This window comes from Zeus faber (assembly GCF_960531495.2).
Source record: "Zeus faber genome assembly, chromosome: 21".
NCBI classification, from domain to species: domain Eukaryota; kingdom Metazoa; phylum Chordata; class Actinopteri; order Zeiformes; family Zeidae; genus Zeus; species Zeus faber.
Genome location: NC_137208.1, coordinates 1,434,220 through 1,454,990, shown reverse-complemented (window position 1 = coordinate 1,454,990; position 20,771 = coordinate 1,434,220). Strand labels below are relative to the sequence as shown.

At 43.0% G+C, this 20,771-nt stretch overlaps 1 protein-coding gene across 1 annotated transcript in view; it reads left to right on the top strand.

Annotated features, from left to right (window-relative positions):
• fbxo18 (F-box DNA helicase 1) overlaps window positions 1-20,771 on the top strand; it is a 33,433-nt gene that overhangs the window by 2,747 nt on the left and 9,915 nt on the right. Inside the window, exons 4-18 of the mRNA XM_080022292.1 lie at window positions 168-379; window positions 994-1,118; window positions 2,835-3,047; window positions 3,133-3,204; window positions 4,676-4,767; window positions 4,852-5,020; window positions 7,068-7,287; window positions 8,140-8,224; window positions 9,136-9,231; window positions 10,790-10,926; window positions 11,157-11,253; window positions 11,584-11,747; window positions 12,807-12,882; window positions 18,302-18,496; window positions 19,844-19,969. Of these exons, the coding sequence (XP_079878418.1) occupies window positions 168-379; window positions 994-1,118; window positions 2,835-3,047; window positions 3,133-3,204; window positions 4,676-4,767; window positions 4,852-5,020; window positions 7,068-7,287; window positions 8,140-8,224; window positions 9,136-9,231; window positions 10,790-10,926; window positions 11,157-11,253; window positions 11,584-11,747; window positions 12,807-12,882; window positions 18,302-18,496; window positions 19,844-19,969 (2,079 nt within the window). The remainder of the gene's footprint in view (window positions 1-167; window positions 380-993; window positions 1,119-2,834; window positions 3,048-3,132; window positions 3,205-4,675; window positions 4,768-4,851; window positions 5,021-7,067; window positions 7,288-8,139; window positions 8,225-9,135; window positions 9,232-10,789; window positions 10,927-11,156; window positions 11,254-11,583; window positions 11,748-12,806; window positions 12,883-18,301; window positions 18,497-19,843; window positions 19,970-20,771) is intronic.

Genomic DNA, 20,771 nt, shown 5'->3' with positions numbered 1-20,771 from the left:
AAAATATTCTGTCTATTCCAGACTGTTGTGGTATTTCATTTATGTGGAAAATTGCTGCATAACTTCAACCAGACTTTCTAGTCTCTTTACTTCCTGTTCCCTCTTCTACTTTCTGTTGCAAAAGTAACACGAGGGCTAATAAACACTAATATTGATTTCTGTCTCAGGCCTGGACCAGGAGGAGGAGGTGGAGGCCCTTCCCGACGCCCACTTCGGGCTCCTGGGGAGCAGCCGGGTCCTGGAGGAGCCTCGGGGCTGCATGGATCAGCTCCCGGAGGAGGTGCTCCGGCTGCTCCTCAGCTTCCTGCCGGCGCAGGATCTGTTCCGCAGCACCAGCCTGGTCTGCCACCGCTGGAGGAGCATCATCCAGGACCCCAAGGTCAGACGGAGGGCCCCCGCAGTCCTGCTCCCTGTGTTGTTGTACCGAAGCAGGCGGCACGTCACGCCAAAGCTATCGGAATCGGAATCCGTTTCAGAATAGGAATCTGTTTTTTTCCACCAAGTACATTTTCATCATAAGGAATTTGATAAATTGATAGGGAGAAAGAAAAAAGAAAGAGAAAACAAAAATAGTGAAATATAAAAAGAAAGTAGCCAAATAAAATACAATGATAGTCAAATTAAAATGAAAATTGCCCAAAATATAGAAAAGAAATAGACAAATAAATAAAATTATTATAACATTGTTTGAATCACCTTTAAAAATAACAATGAATTTCGAGGCATAGTGTCAGATTTAACAGATTTCATTAATTGATTAATCAAAAAAAAGATAAATAAAAAAATAGATAAATCCATTAACTGTGAAAAAATAGACTAATCTTTCCAACGAAAAATTGCTGAATCAATTAATTGAAAAAAAAATCGATCCATCGAAAAATAATCAAGGGATTGATCGATTTTGAAAATCAAAATTCAAAATTCGACTCTTTGTCCTATATGTAGTGTCACCTTGAATCCATGTGTTTGTTCTTTCTCGTCTTCCCCCTGTAGTTTGTCCCTCACAAGAAGCTGTACTTCCGCTACACCATGAGGGAGAAGGAAGCCGTGGACGCTGTGGAATCCATCATGGCCGACAGCGGAATCCTGGACCCCAAGACACCGCAGAAGAGCGTGCGGCGGCTCATCACGTACCGTGTTTCTACTCTGTTTGTTCATTCACCCCAGAGCGGTGATCTGTGCCATCAACAATACAGATTTCACTGGATTTATAACTTTTTATGCAGAAATATAAGTGGATTCATTTAAAAAAAGGCTCTGGAGTAGAATATGATGATGCATTTTGACTGTACCCCCCCCATCAGGTTGATGTCCCTCCACCAGCCGCCCAGCAGGGTGCGGACGGAGGACGTCCTCCAGGGTGTGAGGACTCACAGACTGTTTCCTGTGGCAGAGTCCAGTCTGAGGCTGACACTCCCTGAACTGCACCACCATGTAGGTCTCTCTCTCTCTCTCTCAAAGGTCTTTACTGACATGGAAAAATGATTTGGAAAAAATGCAAAAGAAACGATGTTTCCAAAGCAGATGCTCAGACGCCAGGACAGCAAAAACATTAGCAAAGTGAAGGACTCATCACTGAAGACAACCAGTGATCAAAAATGAAAAATGGCTGTTTAAAACAACGCTGTTTAAAAAATGATGTATACAGATAAGCGAAGATAACCTTAAGATGTACGTATCTGGAAAAAACAGACACAGAAAAATACACAATATTAAAATAATGTAATGTTCATTTTGGGGGAATATATTTCAGTCATTTATCCTTAAAGCATTTATTCAGTCATTTAATTTGTCAAATGTCTCTTGTTTCCTTTAAAGGACCAATCAGTGTATCCAGTATATAGTGTATATAGTATATATAGTGTATATATAATGTATAAAGTGTATATATAGTGTATATAGTATATATAATGTATAAAGTGTATATATAGTGTATATAGTATATATAATGTATAAAATGTATATAGTGTATATAGTGTATTTAGCATATATAATGTGTATATAGTATATATAGTGCATATAGTATATACAGTAGTATAGTGTATACAGTATATATAGTGTATACAGTATATAAAGTGTATATATGTGTATATAGTGTATACAGTATGTATAGTGTGTATAGTATGTAGTGTATATATAGTGTATACAGTATATATAGTGTATATAGTGTATACAGTATATAGTGTATACAGTATATATAGTGTATACAGTATATATAGTGTATATAGTATGTAGTGTATACAGTATATATAGTGTATATGGCGGTTGGTGTAAGGGAGGAAGATGCGCAGAACAGAAGGTATTGGAGGCAGATGATCCGCTGTGGCCACCCCTTACGGGAGCAGCCCAAAGAGGAAGTAGAAGAGTATATATAGTTTATATATATATAGTATATGTATTGTATATAGTGTATATAGTATATAAAGGGTGATGAGATGCTTGGTATTGTACGCAGTGTACAATACAGACTGGTCAGAGAGCTGGTCGTCAGTCTGAAGGCTCATTAAGTGAGGAGTACCTGTACCGACCTCTGATCTGTTAATTAAGACCGTTGCCATGGGCAACCACTTAGCACACTATACAGTGGAAGACGTGAAGAGAAGAATGAGGAAATCAGTAACAGTAACAACAAATAGCTTTTTCCTCCGTTGGATGTCAATGTGTCTATTGTTTATTGTTTCTTTAGTGTGTATCTGTGTAGTAAGCACAACAACCTCTGACTGGCTCGTCTTATCCTTACATATCCATCGGGGGTTAGTAAATGCTGTTGACCGATGCCGGTCCTTCCGGTGTTCCCCCGGTGGCTTCTGTTGGGTTTTTGGAGAACCTTCCAGATGGTACTCATCCTGGGTGTGGGTTCCGCAGGGTCTGAACCCGTACGCCGCCATGGCGATCATCCTGGTTCTGAGCGAGGGCGTGCGGGACGTCCAGAACCTGGTGTCCGGGCTCTCCCCCTGCCTCTGTGAGGTGGCCATCACCGAGTTCCTCAGCCACATGGCCACCATGCTGCTGGCCATGATGAGGCACAACGTCATCATCAACAGCAGGTAGCTACACCCCCTCTAACATATGTAGTAGTGGTCAGTGCTAGTAGTCTGTAAAATCATAGTCAGTTCCTCCTCCTGTCTGCAGGTGTCACTACAATATCTACTACGTTCTTCACTTGATGCAGAATGTCTCCTGTGTGGGTGCTGGGCACTCTGGGTAAGAACCCAGATATAAAGAGATCTACATGGAGATATATATGCATGGATATACACTACTCACAAAAAGTTTGGGATATTTGGCTTCCGGGTGAAATTTATGGAAAACTGAAAAAGTTAACGCTCCAGTGATATGATATGATGAAAGTAGAGCATTTAGGTAGAAGATACAATGGTGATTTCCTCATCTCAAACAATGTATTGAAACAAAAGCCAACAACAGTGGTGGGTTTACCACAACAACAAATGTCAACGTCTCAATAACTTGTCATGTGCCCTTGAGCATCAGTTACAGCTTGACAAGGACGTCTCATGATGTTCACAAGTCGACTTATTGTCTGCTGAGGCCTGGCCCCCCACTCTTCTTGAAGGGGGCCCTCAGGTCATTGAGGTTCTGGGGCACAGAGTTACTCAGCTGATCCCATAGGTTTTCTATGGGATTCAGGTCTGGAGAAAGTGCAGGCCACTCCATTTGAGGTGCCCCAGTCTCCAGCAGCCGTTCCCTAATGATGCCACCTCCATGAGCTGGAGCGTTGTCGTCCATGAAGATGAAATGAGGCCTGTGTTGTTCATGCAGGGGCACAATGACTGGATGAATGATGTCATTCAGGTAGTATGGGCTTGTCACTGTACCATTCACAAAGTGTAGGGCAGTTCTGTATTGACCGGACACACCTGCCCACACTGTAACACCACCACCACCGAAGGCTCGTCTGGTGACACCAGTGGCTGATGCGTAGCGCTCTCCTTGACGTCTCCTTCATTTCTGCTCAACGTGAATCCACTTTCATCAGAGAACAGCACTGAGGCCCCTGCTCCCTTGTCCAGCGTCAATGCTCCCTGGCCCCTGCAAGACCATGATGCCTGTGCCTGGTGGTGTGTTCAGGTGCCCTTGCAGGTGGTCTAGCACGCAGACCACGCTGATGTCAACAGTTTTGAATGGTCTGACGTGACACTTGGTGCCTCTCACTACCCTTAAATGTGCCTGGAGTTGAGTGGCATCATCATGCGGTTGCGCAGGGCACTGTTCACAATGAAGCGCTCATCAGTGTGGGATGTGGCCAAAGGACGTCCACTTCTATGCCTTTCTGTGACTCTTCCAGTCTCTGTATCTCTGTTGGAAGCTGCTGATGACACTCTGTGACACTCTAAGCTCAGTGGCCACTTCCCTCTGACAACATCCTTCAGCTCCTTGTTAGAGAACAGCAAGTTGTGCAAAAAGTACTGAAACATTGAACAGTTGGACGTGTGCATTCAAAAGTTTCGAGAAGGTCAAATTAAGTTCACCTGGAAAGGTTATCGTGCATTTTAGGTTCATCCTGAAATTTCACCCGAAAGCTGAATATCCCTAACTTTTTGTGAGAAGTATATATGCATGGATATATATACATGGATATATATTCATGGATATATATGCATGGCTATATATACATGGATATATATACACCTGGCGGTTCTTTTGGTCTCTGCAGGGTTCCACAGTTCCAGGCGACCGGCGAGCAGCAGCAGGTCTTGAGCCACGACATCCAGCCGCATCATGTGGTCAAGATCATGGCCTTTGCAGGTACACTAACCACACGTACCAGCTCATGTCACAGCGGAGGTCAAGGGTCGGGCTGAAAGGTTATGAAATGTCCGGTGTTTCCAGGCACAGGAAAGACCTCCACGCTGGTGCGTTTGGCCGAGCAGCGGCCTCACCTCCGCTTCCTCTACGTGGCCTTTAACAAGTCGGTGGCCGGCCTGGCGCAGCGCTCCTTCCCCCGAAACGTGGTCTGCAAGACCATCCATGCGTTGGCCTTCAGCGCGGTGGGCAGGAGGTGGGTCCCCCTCCACACCACCACTGACATCCCATAATGCATTAAACACAGGCATTCCTTCATGCTTAAAATGTGGGGGCCACTCACCAAGTACTCTCCTCCTGGGAAGGTTGAACACCAAGGGAAAGCACAGTGCATTAGTCAACTGCGTTATAATAAAAAAAGATATAAAGAAATACAATAAAATAAATCAAGAATTTAATTAACAATTAAATAACAATGATTAAAAACAATTAAATAACAATGATTAAAAACAATTAAATAGATGAGTAATTTAATAAATATAAAGTAACTAATATATATAAAATAAAATGTGTTAAAAATAAATAGACTGATATCATGAATAAATTTTTGTTATCTTCTATTTTATATTCAGAAAACAAGTACATTTGTGGCCAGATTTAACAATATTGGGGGATGATGGTACATTCATGTTTTGTGCGGAAGGTGTTTCTCTGTCACCTGATCTGAGTTTCTGTTTCTGTTTCCTCTTTAACAGTTGACATCTTTAAGGGTGAGGGTTGTGCCCCGCTGGGCCCTCCAGTGATGCAGGACTCGCAAAGCAGTCGTTGCTAGTGAGCGATATGGCAAATGAATGTGGAGTCATGATTGACTGTGGCAGAGTCATCAATGACGCTTGTGAACATTCCGCTCACAAGCGGGAGCCAAACCAAATTTTCTGACTCGTTAAAGCAACTGAATCAGACGAACGAGGGGTCGGAAAGTTGAACACTTTTAAGGGAACCTCTTCTCACTGGGGCCTGCACGGCCCCGAGGCCACGCCCCGACATTCACAACAACCACTTGGCAGTTTGCCAAAAGCTTGTCAACATCTCTGTCACCTCCAAAAATCTGATGATCGATTGAGACATAGCAGTTGAACTTTACATGGGTGGAGGAGCATGGAGGGTGGGAGCGGAGAGCAGGGGCGGAGGCCGGAGGGCTGGGGGCAGAGGGTGGAGGCCCTCTGATGGAAAACCACAAGCACCCCGGGGGGTGGGTTGTGGTTTTGGGTTGTTGGAACCATCAAACACACAATGACGATGTGTTGAAGCACAATAACAGAGTAAAGTCACTGCACCTGAAACACCTTCCACTGTTCAGTCGAGCGACCTGTTGCTAAATTCACATTCCTCTCTTCAGGAAAACAAGGAAAAATTTTCCTTCAAGGAAAAATATGATATTTAAATATCTAGAAGAGTTACAATATGGTTTCCTGAATACCATGGATCCATCAACTAAGGTTATTCATATTTTTAATGAATAAGCTAAAATATAGATTAAAACGCACATATACAGATAAAGCAGAATACTGAAAATGTCTTAAAAAGGCCAAATGGAAAGTGAGTGGGACCGGCCAAACATTCACAGCAGCAGCTCACATCAAAAATAGGCAATAATAATAATAATAATAATAATAATAATAATAATAATAATAATAAAGTAATAATAACATGGAAAAATGAAAATGGCAATATGCAACAAACCTGAGAATTTGCTGAAAATCTGAAATATACAATACATCTCAAAATTAACTTGAAGATAGGAAAAATAAGAAAAATTATATGATAAATAATAAAACTAAAAAGCTGAACGATAAAAAAAGACAAATACAAAAGTATAAAGATAAGCACTAAACAATAAAAATAATAAACCTAAAAAGGATGAAAAAGCAATAAAATAAAGTAAAGAGCAATATACAACAACAAACCAATAAAATGACCAGATGATGGAAATAAATATAGATATATTTAATAATATAACATCTTACAAGAAAACGAAAATAGAAAATAAACAACAAAACAGAAAAATAAAAAATGAACAATACACATTGGGCTAGTTCAATAGCATAATCATGAGCAAATTACATTAAAAATTAACGTAAAAATGATCAAAAGCTATAAAATGAACCTAAAATATCATCAAGAAACAAGAAGAAAAATCTTCAATATACAACAAAACAACCATGAACTACAAGAGCTTCACCCGACAACAGCAGCAGGTCTGGAAGGAAAACAAGGAGTAATAAACCACTTCCCTATGCCAGGTACCTGCTGGCTAAGAAGTTGACCTCCAACCTCAAGCCCTTCTCCATCACCTGGGCTCTGCCCAAGGGACGCCGCAGCTTCATCTACGGCAAGATCGTCTGCACCACGCTCAACTCCTTCATGGCGTCTGCAGACCAGAGCGTCTCCACCCACCACGTCCCCGACTCCTTCAAGAACAACAAGGGACTGATGCAGTTCCTGGACAACGACGGAAAAATGGTAACGATCCTAAGTAGATACGTAGGTGGGGAGGGGGAGGTAGATAGAGAGGCAGGCAGATGATGGAGGTGGAGGTCGATAGACAGGCAGGCAGATGGGGAGACGGAGGTAGATAGATAGGCAGGCTCCTCCTGTCTCTCTCTCCCTCTCTCCCTCTCTCCCCCTCTCTCCCTCTCTCCCTCTCAAACACATTGCTAATGGACGTGTCTTTGAATAGTCCCTCTTCTCCGTGCAAACTTTGAATCAGTCATCAATCAATGAATCTGTGGGAAACAATGGAGGCAGACGGGGAGGTAGGCAGACGGGGAGGTAGGCAGACGGGGAGGTAGGCAGACGGGGAGGTAGGCAGACAGGGAGGAGGTAGGCAGACAGGGAGGAGGTAGGCAGACAGGGAGGAGGTAGGTAGATGGCAACATACAATAATCCCTTATATTAACTTAACAAATAGAAGAAAAAAAAAATATTATTTTTTATAAATAATTTATTTTATTTTTATTATTTATTTTGTATTAACTTATTAGATTATTAATTAAATTATTATTAATTATTATATTAAATTACAAAAATGTATTCAATACACAATAAACCTGAAGATGTACTCAAAATTTTCCCAAATTGGGCAATAATGATGCTAAAAAATAACTAAAAAGTAGAAAAATTGGCAATATCCAATAAACAAAAAAAGAACAATAAACATCGACCTCTGTATCAATAATTCACATTCTGACAGTGGTGCACTTTTGCTTAAAATATATTTTAAGTATATATATTTGGGGGAAAAACAGTTGTTGGTGGAAGTCATCAGTTTACCACAAGCTGACTTATGTGAGGGTTGTTCTTTTTGAATCCCAGGAATTCGTCAACTACGCCAAGGATTTCTGGAGGAAGATGAAGGACATGAAGCAGCAAAAGGAAGAGTACCTCATGACCCACGACGGTACGACGCCCTTCTGTCACACACAACTTTTGTAGGTTATTGTCAAGCTGTAGATGGAAACGGAGCATTCCCTCGTTGGTTTTCTGGAGAGTTGAGTCGATTAGAGGTACAATTTAGTATCAGCATCCAGGGTAGACCAGGATATAGGAAAATAGAGTCGAGGGAAGTAGAGCGGAGTAAAGGTAGAGTTGAGGTACAGTAGAGTAAAAGTTGAGGGAGGTAGAGTAGTTGATTTAGAGTACATGTAGTATATACTGTAGGTAGATGGTAGGAAGGTAGAGGCAGAAGAGAGGGAGGTAGAGTGGAGTTAAATAGAAGTAAAGGTAGGGTAGAACAGAGGTAGAGCAGACAAGAGTAAAGGTGGAGTAGTGTAGATTAGAGGTAAAGTAGTTGTAGAGGTAGAGTAGTGCAGAGATACTGTAGGGTATAGGTAGAGAAGAGTGGAGGTAGAGAAGAGGTACAGTATTGTAGAGATTGAGTAGTGTAGAATAGTGTAGAGTATAGCTAGACTAGTGTAGAAGTAATGTAGAGCAGTGTAGAGTAGGGGTAGTTGTAGAGGTAGAGTAGTGTAGAGGAGAGGTAATGTAGAAATTGAGTAGAGGTAGAGTAGAGGTAACATAGAGGTAGAGTAGAAGTAGAGCAAATGTAGAGTAGAAGTAGAGTAAAGATACAGTAGGGAGGAGGTAGAGTAGAGGTAACTTAGAGGCAGAATAAAGGTAGAGTAGAGGTAGAGTAGGGTAGAGTAATGGTAGAGTAGAGGTAACTTAGAGGCAGAGTAGAGGTAGAGCTAAAGTAGAGTAGAGGTAGAAGTAGAGTACTGGTAGAGAAGAGGTAGAGTAGAGGTAACTTAGAGGCAGAGTAGAGTATCCTCTCCTGTGGAGGAGCAGCAGATGATGTTCCTTGTTTCCTAGGTTACCTGAAGCTGTGGCAGCTGCAGGACCCGAGACCTCGTCTGTCCGACCAGTACGACGTCATCTGCATCGACGAGGCACAGGACTGCACGCCAGGTAACACACACACACACATACTGTACATGCACACACACACGTACTGTACATGCACACACATGTACTGTACATGCACACACGTACTGTACATGCACACACATACTGTACATGCACACACACACGTACGGTACATGCACACACATACTGTACATGCACACACACGTACTGTACATTCACACACGTACTGTACATGCACACACATACTGTACATGCACACAAATACTGTACATGCACACATACACACACATACTGTACATGCACACACAAATACTGTACATGCACACATACACACATACTGTACATGCACACACACACACGTACGGTACATGCACACACATACTGTACATGCACACACGTACTGTACATGCACACACGTACTGTACATGCACACACATACTGTACATGCACACAAATACTGTGCATGCACACATACACACACATACTGTACATGCACACACAAATACTGTACATGCACACATACTGTACATGCACACACATACTGTACATGCACACATACTGTACATGCACACACACATACTGTATGTGCACGCATACACACACATACTGTACATGCACACACATACTGTACATGCACACATACATACTGTACATACACACACACACACATGCACATAGACTGTCATGTACACACTCTGTCCTGCCTTGATAAAAGTGATAAACAGTGGTTGGATGGATAGATGAAGGGGTGGAGGGTTCGATGGATGGATGGATGGATGGATGGGTGGAGGGGTAGATGGATGGATGGATGGGTGGAGGAGTAGATGGGTGGATGGATGGGTGGAGGGGTAGATGGGTGGATGGATGGGTGGAGGAGTAGATGGGTGGATGGATGGGTGGAGGGGTGGATGGATGAATCGGGGGGTGGATGAAAGGGTGGATAGGTGGAAGGGTTAATGGATGATAGATGAGTGGATTTGTTTTTATTTTAGGAATAAACTTTGTGTGTATGTAAACAATCCCTCCTTTCCTTCTTTCCTTACTTTCATCTCTCCTTGCTTCTTTCCCTCCTGCCTTCATTCTTCCTTTCTTCACTCCCTTGTCTCCTGTGAAGGAAATTCTTCCACAATGATCGGTGAGGTTAATCTGCCCGCTACAAGAAGACAAAACTGAGAATATCCAAGATTATTTATTCTGCAGAATAAAGAGAGAGATTCAGTACCGCTCCAAAGCAGCGCTGGGATCAATCTGATATCACAGAGAAAGACAGGAGGCTTTATACAGGAGAACAGGGTGTGGTTTGGGTCAGAGGTCTCCGACGGGTCTGTAATGTAAATAACAGGTACTTGCAACCTTGACCTGGCAGAATGGGGGTTGCATGAAAATGCAGTTCCCCAGGACTGTCCCCCATCTCTTTCATATTGGAATTGACATTGTAGGAGCAAAACATTTCTCTTTACATAACTCTGGGGGGTTCCTGGGGGGACAGACACAAATGTTTTAAAACCCCCTTTCGGAGGTAGAGGCCTTTGTCCTCATTCAAATAGTTGATCGTAATCATTTTTCCCTCACACTCCCTCCCTCCCTTCCCCCCACCAAGCCACCATGGACTTGCTGATGTCCCAGCTCTGTGCTAAGGTTCTGGTTGGAGATCCTCACCAGCAGATCTACACCTTCAGAGGAGCCGTCAACGCCCTGCACACCACCAGACACACACACCTGTACTACCTCACACAGGTACACACACACACACACGCACACACACACACACGCACGCACACACACACACACACACACACACACAGACACAAACACACACACACACACACACACACACACAGACACAAACACACACACACACACACACACACACACACACACACACACACACCTGTTGTACCTCACACAGGTAGACGAGGCGATCTCTGATCGGTTCTGATTGGATATTGATCAGTGATTGGTTGCAGAGTTTCCGCTTCGGCTCTGAGATCGCCTTCGTTGGAGCGATGCTGCTGCAGCTTTCTAAGAAGGTTGAGAAGCTGCTGCTGGGAGGAGAGCAGACAGGTAGACCACACCTCCTCTACTGCTTCCTTTCCTTCCTTCTTTCCTTCCTCCTTCCATTGTTTCTCATTCCTTTCCTCATTTTTGGATCACTGGGATGCAACCAGAGTGCACTTCCTTCCCACCTTCAATCCCTCTTTCTTTCCTCCTTTCCTTTTTCCACTTTCCTTCCTTACTAACATTCCTCCCTCCCTCCCTCCCTCCCTCCATTCCTTCCTCCCTCCCTTCCTTCCTTCCTTCCTTCCTTCCTTCTCACTGAACATTAGTATTTTTTCACGTCAACATTATTTTACAATTGTAGTCGTGATGGATGGATTGACCCCCCCCCCCCAGGCAGTGTGTATGGGGAGAACCGGGATGTGGTGACGATGCTCCATCCGGGCGTCACCCCTCCGCGGGGCACGACGGCCATCTTGTCTCGCTGCAACGCGGGCGTGTTCAGCGAAGCCGTGCGGCTCACGGACACCGACCCAAACTGCAGACTCCATTTTGTCGGGGTGAGTGTTACGATAAGATTACACTTTATTAACTCTTTAATTTATTAAAATGACAACTTTGGCATTTTTGTTTTCTTGGTTTTGGCATTTTTGTTTTAATTTGGTCAGATGGCGCCACGCTAGTGTGTGTGTGTGTGTGTGTGTGTGTGTGTGTGTGTGTGTGTGTGTGTGTGTGTGTGTGTGTGTGTGTGTGTGTGTGTGTGTGTGTGTGTGTGTGTGTGTGTGTGTGTGTGTGTGTATGTATGTATGTATGTGTATATATATATATATATATATATATATATATATATATATATATATAATCAAAAATACAACCTACCTCTTTGTGTGTGTTTTTGTAAGTTATGTGTGTTTTGTCATGTATGTCATTGCTGGAATTTCACGTTTGGGATTAAAAACGTACTTTTATTTTTTCTTATTTAAGCAAAGTAATCCCGACCCTCCACCTCAGAGATATTTGAGATATTTTGGGGTATAGCACCAGTCTCTTATCTTGAGATGCATCCAACTTAAGGCTGGGTGATTTATTTTATTAATGAATTGTTATGTATTCATTAATCTATGTATTTATTTGTTTTGTCTATTTATTTGTTTGTTTGTTTGTTTTATTTTATTTAAATTTTACCCGTCAAGTCATAAAAAAAAAAGTTGTTACACACAATATTTTACACCTTTACATATATACATATACACATATTTAAATATTTTACACTATCATGTTTACAATATCTAGCCATGATATTGATGTTGTGATATGAGACTAGATATGCTCTGGTGTTTTGGTGCTAGTGATATGGTGACATAGTTAAATGTCGTCTTTCAGGAGTGTAACAGTAAAGCGATGCAGTTTTCTGTACTTCACAGAGTGTTCTAGATGTTCAAACCACTGGCCATAATGTCCACATTACTGGTTATTCTTTCTCAGGTATTTCCTGTGTGTGAATTTCTTGTGAAAGCACCTGTAGTCACCCACAAAATATCGTAAGAATGTTGTGAGTCAAAGCTGAGTCAAAGCTGTAAAGTGACAAGCTTTCTATGATGTGTTTTGTTTCTCCGCAGGGTGTCGCCAATGCTGGACTGAACAAGGTCATGGACATCTGGCTCCTCATGCAGCCTGCTGACAAGCGGCCAAAACGTGAGCCACTCCCTCCCCAACGTGTACACACACACGCACATGTATGCATACACACTCTGGAATGTGGAAATGGTCCAAGTGGAGAAACATGCCTCAATTTCACTGAAAACGAAACTGGGTTGGACCTTCCAGAAATACCCCATGTCTGAAATCCATCTTATCTCCCTTAAGAATTAACAACATTTGGGATCTTTTTTTTTGGGATCTTCGTATTGCGCAATCTTGTTTCCTTTCTGCATTCGGGACAAAATCCTAAGAATTTGACTCATGGAGAGCTTAACTTGATTTGAGAATGTCCCAAGTTAGGAATGCTATTTGAGTTGATACTGGGGTTGTTATTGATATTTCCGGATCTACTGTATATCAGTGGCTGTTATACCGGGATCTACTGTATATCAGTGGCTGTTATACCGTTTGTGCCCTTTTGAAAGTACAAAATATCATCATAATCCAATCCTCTTACTATGAATTCTAACCAGTACTTTTTTTAAATGTTGGCACTTAATGATGTTGAAGTTTAAACTTTTTATTGAAAAACAATGCTTAGAAAAACAAATGCATTTTTCCTCAGATTTATACAGTACATGTTTCTGTTGAACAGAGAACACAAAACAACTGTTAACCGTAGCCAAGTGTTGTCGTCCACTTGTTGGCCAAGTGGTTACTACAGAGGAGGTGGTAAAGGCAGTAGTCAGAGCACTGCAATGCTCCCCGTACTGAAACAGAAGATCACTCACCCACACACGAGTTTGAAACAGAGGCAGAACCTATCCTGACTCTTGCGACCGTGAACGGTCATCCTCTTAATGCTCTGCTTGACACTGGCAGTTCCGTGTCTCTTCTCAAATGCTGCTTTGTAACTCTTGGTTGACTTAATTACGCTCATTCTACCTCAATACAGTGTGTCCATGGAGATCTCAAGAGCTACCCTAAGACTGATGTAACTATGTTGATGACCAAGCTTTCTCACTCCGAGTTGGAGTTCTTGAAAACCTAACTTGTGATATGATCCTGGGAAGACATGTACTCGTTCTTTGTGATCTCATTCAGAACGCCTGGAATGGTCGAGTTGTAACCTCTGTTCCAGTGTTGACTACTCATGAGTGATTACGCGCTCCCAAACAGCCAAACAAGGGCTGGAACCATTACCTGACTTGGACAATGATATCTCTCAAGTAGGTCACAAGGGTCCCAGAAAGAGCAGACACCAACGTTACCTTGAGAAAACAAAAGGTGCCCCACTGTTATTGGATGTCCTTACATTGAACGCTGATGAAGGATGGCAAGTGCCGAGTAACATTGAAGATTTCAGCGAGCTGACCCTTCACCTAGGCCCCTCAATGGAAAGGTAAAAGACCCTGTCAACAAAGTTTGGTCTGAGTGATACTTTTGTGTTGGAGGATGTAGTTCTTTATGTGAACGCCGAGCCTGAAAACCATCTGGTAGTCCCTATCCAATGTAGAGCACTTGTCTCGCATGTGGCACATTGCATTTCTCGGGCCAGTCACCAAGGCCAGGACAAAACACTTGCCAGAGTCGAGGTTTGTTTCTTGTGGCCCTTAATGGTGAGATATATCATTGAGTACTGTCAAACTTGTTGGGAGTGTCAGAAAACCTCTTGCCTCTTCACTTCATCGACACTCCATTCAAAGTAATTGCTATGGACATTGTTGGCCCCTTGGGGAAAAAATGGCACCTCTGGTAACCAAAACATCCCTGTCATCTCAGACTATGCCACTAGGTTTCCAGAAGCTTTCGCTGTGAGAACTATAAAAACACCAAAGATCATCAATGTCCTGGTCCACCTCTTTTCCTGTGTTGGGGTTCTTGAGGAGATTCTCACTGATCAGGGAACCAATTTCAACTCCACACTAATGAAGCAGCTCCACATACAACTTGGCATTGCTGGTATTCGTACTAGTCCCTACCATCCTCCAACTCATGGCCTTGGCCAAAGATTCAATCAAACTCTCAAATGTATGCTCCGAAGGTTTGCGTTAAATACCGGCCGTGATTGAGATAAGTGGCTTCCTTTTGTACTGTTCACTTACGAGAGGTCCCTCAAGCCTCTACAGGTTTCTCCCCATTTGAGTTACTTTATGCCTATCCTGTTCAAGGCCCACTGGACCTCCTTAAGAAAACATAGCGGTCCAAACAACCCAAACAGCAGAATGTGGTATCCTATGTTCTTCAGATGCAGGACTGTTTGGAAAGGTATCTCGCTGAGGCCCGACAGAATCTCAGGAAAGCCCAGCAATAACAAAAACTCTGGTATGATCAAAAGGTCCAAAGCCCTCAGCTGTCGCCAGGTCAAAAGGTTTTCCTGCTTCTTCCAACCAGCAGCGACAATCTCTTAGCTCGATGGCAAGGTCCCTCATCTGTCATCAAATTTACTGGTCCTGATACCTATGAGGTTTCCTCTCTCACCCAGATTAGGGAAAAGCCACTCAGGTGTACCACACAAACCTTCTCAAGGAATGGAGAGAGAGAAAAAGTTCTCCTGCAGATATTGCCAAGACAAATACCCCTCATCAACCTGTTTCAGGCACCCAGACAGAAGAGGTCTTGCTGGCATGAGGGATACAGTGGAGGATAAGACAGAGGAGACCGATCTTTTAGTTCTCACGTTTGCTCATCCACCTGATCTTAGTCACCTACATGTAGAACAGGCCAAATAACTTAACAACTTATCTGAAGAGTTTCCCATCCTATCAACATTTACATTTTACATTTACATTTAGTCATTTATCAGACGCTTTTATCCAAAGCGACTTACAAGGGAGAATAACATTCAAGCTACATTGCAACAGAGATATTAGTTTAACAACAGAGACATTAGTGTAACTAGTGTAATTAGTGTATTAAGTGGAAAACTTGATCAAACACACTTGATAGAACACGTGATCCACTTGAATAATCCAACTCCATTCTGTCAACCTCCCTACCTTGTCCCAGAGCGACTGGTAAACCAAATTAATCAAGAAATCCGAACAATGCTTAATCTTAAAGTAATTGGGCCATCGGACAGTGAGTGATGCAATCTGATTGTTCTCGTTCCTGGACTCCTCCATCAGGGTGTGTAATGACCAAAGGAAGCTCAATGCTTTTTCTCAATTCGATGCTTATCAGATGCCATGAATTGATGATCTACTTGAACGCCTTGGCAGAGCTGTTTATATCACTACCATTGATATGTGCAAGGGATACTGGCAAGTGCCACTGGAGATGCAGTCCAGAGACGATACAGCCTTCCATATGCCCACAGGTCTCTTCAGGTGCACTGTAATGCCCCTGTGACTCCACAGAGCCCCTGCAACTTTCCAAAGGTTGATGGATAGAGTCTTTTAGGGATGTTAGGAATTCAGTGCAGCCTACTTAGATGAGGTGGTCATCTTCAGCACTTCTTGGGAAGAGCAGCTGTCCCATTTGCCCCAAGTCCTTGGCAAGATTTCTGCTGCTGCAATGACTCTCAACACCCAAAAGTGTAACTGTGCCAAGAGGGAGGTCTGCTATCTGGTCTACCATCTAGGGAATGGGGAGATCCATCCACAGGTCGACAAAGTGTATGCAATCTGTGACAACACTAAGGCTGCTTCCAATCATGTGAAGTGGACAGAAACATGTGAAAACAGCTTTCACTCAGCTCAGAAGCCTCCTCTGCTGCTTTCTTGCCCTCCAAAGTCCTGACTTCTCCCAACGTTTCCTTGACCAGGTCGATGCCTCCGGAGTGGGCCTTGGAGCCACTCTGGTCATCATTTACTTAAGTCGCAAGTTGCAGCCAAGGGAAACGAGCTACTCAGCTATTGAAAATGAGTGCCTAGCTGTTAAATGGGCACTGGACAGCTTGCCTTACAACCTGGTAGGAAGGACTTTTGACTTGGAATCACCGAGCACTCACTTGGATCAATTCTATGAAGAACAAGAATTCCAGGGTTAGCCGATGGTATTTGGCACTACAGTCATACAGCTTCAATGTCAGACAGTGTGCAGGCAAAGCACATCTTTTGGCTGATTACCTGTCCTCACTGCAGGAGTTTGCAGTCGCTGCATATGGGGAGGTGATGTGATGAGAAGACCTTGCCACTATAGCTTTTCCCCTCTCCTACGCCATTGAATCTCTGAACCTGTTTGATTCCCTAAAAGTGTCTGTCAGGGGTGCACACTCGTCAGCATGAAGCTGGATCTGGATCTCATCATATAGGGTTCCCTGGGGGTGGTGCAAGCCCCACTTCCAATCAAAACAGAAAATAAATTAGTAAAATGAGTACAAAAGACCTTTTCATACACTAGACTGAGTTCTGCTTAAGTCCATGCATTCATTTATGAATTCATTTGTAAGAAGAATGTTCAGAAATGTTTATACCAGTCTGCCCCCCATCCCCTCCATGTTAAAGAGGGGCTATGTCATGGGGGAGGGGCTAATCAGGTAAAAGGGAGCACCTGCGGGGGAAGGTCATTGTGCTACTGAGGTGCTGCATGGCAGACCTGTCTAAACCTCGGCAGATGATGGCATACTGAAGGCCAAATCTATTGTTGTGTCTTTTGCTGTTTTTGTGAGAATAAAACTCATTGCACATTTTTTTCTGTGTGTTGTACCATCCTTTAGTTGCGGTTAAATGTAATGGTTGATCTATGCTCCAATGTATTATTTCGGTAGTCGGTAGTGTGACAACAGTAAATAGGCTATTATGACATGCCTATACCATATCAACTCAAAATGGTCATGTTCATGATTCAACCACCTGCCGTGCGAGCGTGTCCTCCTTATAAAATCAAATAGATTATAGATAATCGACACGAGTCAAAAAAAGGACACACGATGCAGAGAGCTCAGGGTTTCCTAAGTTAATATAACATATGAGGTTAAAGGTAAGACAACACATCAGGTAAGGATTTGCTTCTGTAACAACAATTAAAGATCTTTCCTATCTTTGAAACTTAGATAACAAAACGACTTTGCATTTGGGTTAGGGTCAGGGCTTCTTCAGGGACTGTTGGCAGCACCAAGTTATATTATCTTTGAACTGCCCAATGTGGAAGCATTTGTTATCTCAATAATCATGCTGAAGCATTTATCTAATGTTCATCACATCTACCTCTTCGCCAAGTCAAGGTTTGTCAATGTCAATGAGAAGACGATGTTCAGTCGTCCAGTTCAATTGAAGCAAAAGAAAATACTGTGAAATAACTTTGATGAAATACAAAATGAACAACCATATAAGAGATAATAGAATTTAACAATAATTATGACCACAAACAGACAAGACATTATTTTTGTGATCGTTTAGAGGTGGGCACACGCACACACATAGAAGAAAATCTGTTCTTTATGTGGTTACAAGGTTGCAATGGACTGCATATAAGTTTGAAAGATATTATCTACGTGCAAACATTTTTTTTCTGATATTTCCCTCCCCAGACATCCAGGACCCGTTCATCTGCACCTTCCTCAACCCGGACCTGGGCGGCTACCTGGGCCTGCGCTTGTACGCCGCCAACACCGAAGACAAGGAGCTGGAGGCCAAGCTCACCTTGGTGGAGAAGTACCGGACCCGCATTCCAGAGCTTGTGTGCCGGCTCAGCGCCTGTCACCATGACGACCACCGCAATGCGGGTAACACCTCATGACTCACACACTTTAGAATACCATACCTTTAGGGTACCATACCTTTAGGGTACCATACACTTGGGGCAGGAGTCTGGAAACTTTTTGGCTGGGAGAGCCATAAAAGCCAAATATTTCTAAATGTATTTCCTTGTGAGCCATATAATATTTAATAAAATTGAATGCAACTTAATGCATTTTTTAAGTAAGGCATACATTTTTAACGTATAACACATTTCTGAGTACTTCAAAAAGCGCTATTTATAATTCATTTCTCTTTATTCTTCTTAATAATATTGTTGTTATACTGCAGCTAACCAGTAATAAATGAAATACTTTTGACCATTGATGTGACTTGTGGTGCTGCCTGGTTTTGCTGGTGGCCTTGTCGTCTGCTTCATACGTAGTGAGGTTGAGCTTCATGCTGCGTTGAGGCTCCATCAGTTCAACGTGAGCGTAGGTTGCTCTTCATGTTTCTCAGACGCCACAAAGACTGCTCACATGCGTATGTAGAGCCAAGCACGCTCCGCACGGCAACATTACCACGCTGCATTGTGTGCTACGTGACGGAAGCTCCATCCAAGTGTTAACAATCAGCTGCTCTTCAGGTTCAAGTTCAAGAGATTATTTGTCACGTACATATTGAAGTTTTTTCCATTTCTGTCCACTGGTGTTGAGCTAATTGCTCCGACTGGAGGCAGGGAGTTTTCTTCATGTTTCTGTCTTACAGAGGGGATGGTGCACAGGCTGGTAAGCAGCCCAGCAGTGGAACGCTGCTCCTCCTGCGCCCACGAGGATCATTATTATCCACAATTATTATAATAATCCTCAGTGATAGTATATATAATCGTGGCCTGCATAAAACTCTGGCCATGTGGTCGCACCACGGCCACAAAGACCCCGTCTCCCTCCCTGAAGCTCCACCTGTGGCACAGACTCCCACAGGCGGAGCCTGAGCAGAGACCCGGGAGGGGGTCTTTCTGGGGTCCGCAGCCGGTGCTTGACTATGCCCCTTTGTCCGCCACATTTATATTTTGAATTTTATTTTCAAACTTGTAATTTCTCTTACCTGTTTTACTTTAAAATGACACAGAATAATTATTTATTACTTGTTAATTGTGATGAAAATTTTAGCTCAGAATTGTCTGCGAGCCACAAACCGTCATGGAAAGAGCCATAATTGGCTCGCGAGCCATAGGTTCCCGACCCCTGCTTGAGGGTATCATACCTTTGTGATCTTTATTTCTCTAGAAATGAGGGTGGTACACGAATCTCATCAACTAGGTATTCATCATCTTATGAGTCCTCATCATCTCTCTCTTTCTTACCTCCCCACGCTCTCTCTCCCCCGCTCAGACTTCATCATAGGCACCGTCCACAAGGCTAAAGGTTTGGAGTTTGACACCGTCATTGTGTGCGATGACTTTGTCAAAGTGCCGTGCGACCGACACAACCTCGCTACCGTGCAGGCCTTCTCGTGGGGTGAGTGCGACAACTTAATATCCTTATTCAAGATTCAAGATTTTTATTTGTCACATACACATACATACTTCCATACATATATGCAGTGAAATGTAATGCAACGCACCTGGTGATAGCACACAATATGTCCTAGGAAAAAATAAAAAAATAAAATAAAATAAAAAGTAGAAAATTCCTTTCTAATAGACCGACTAACTGACTCCTAAAACGTAATACAGTAAGTTGAATACTTATAGAATAAGATAAAAAATATATAGAATAAAATACAATAAAAATAAATTGAAATAAAATGGAATAGGTTGAAGGAATATGCCTATGTATATACAGATATGTGCATTTAAAGTGGCATGTGAATTAAAGTGGCATGTGAATGTGAATAGTGTGAGGTAGTGTTTGGGATAATACAGCACAGTATACAACAGTACGGCGCAGCAATACGGCATCACCAACAACCCTGAACAGTGACACAGTATGTGGTACAGTATGCTACATACAGTACAGTAGGTAGTGGAGCCTAGTGCATGGCTCAGTTAGGACCCCTGGTGAGGTCAGCGTTGACAGTTCTAATGGCTTGAGGGAAGAAACTCCGTCTCAGTCTCTCTGTTCTCGCTGTGTGACTGCGGAGGCGCTTGCCTGACCGCAGCAGCTGAAACAGTCCGTTGTTGGGGTGATGAGGATCCTTCATGATCCTGCAGGTCTGCTGCTACACCTCCTGGTGTATAACTCCTGCAAGGGGGGGAGGGTAGTTCCAGTGGTACGTTCAGCTGAACGCACCACCCTCTCCTTATCATGGAGTCATCAA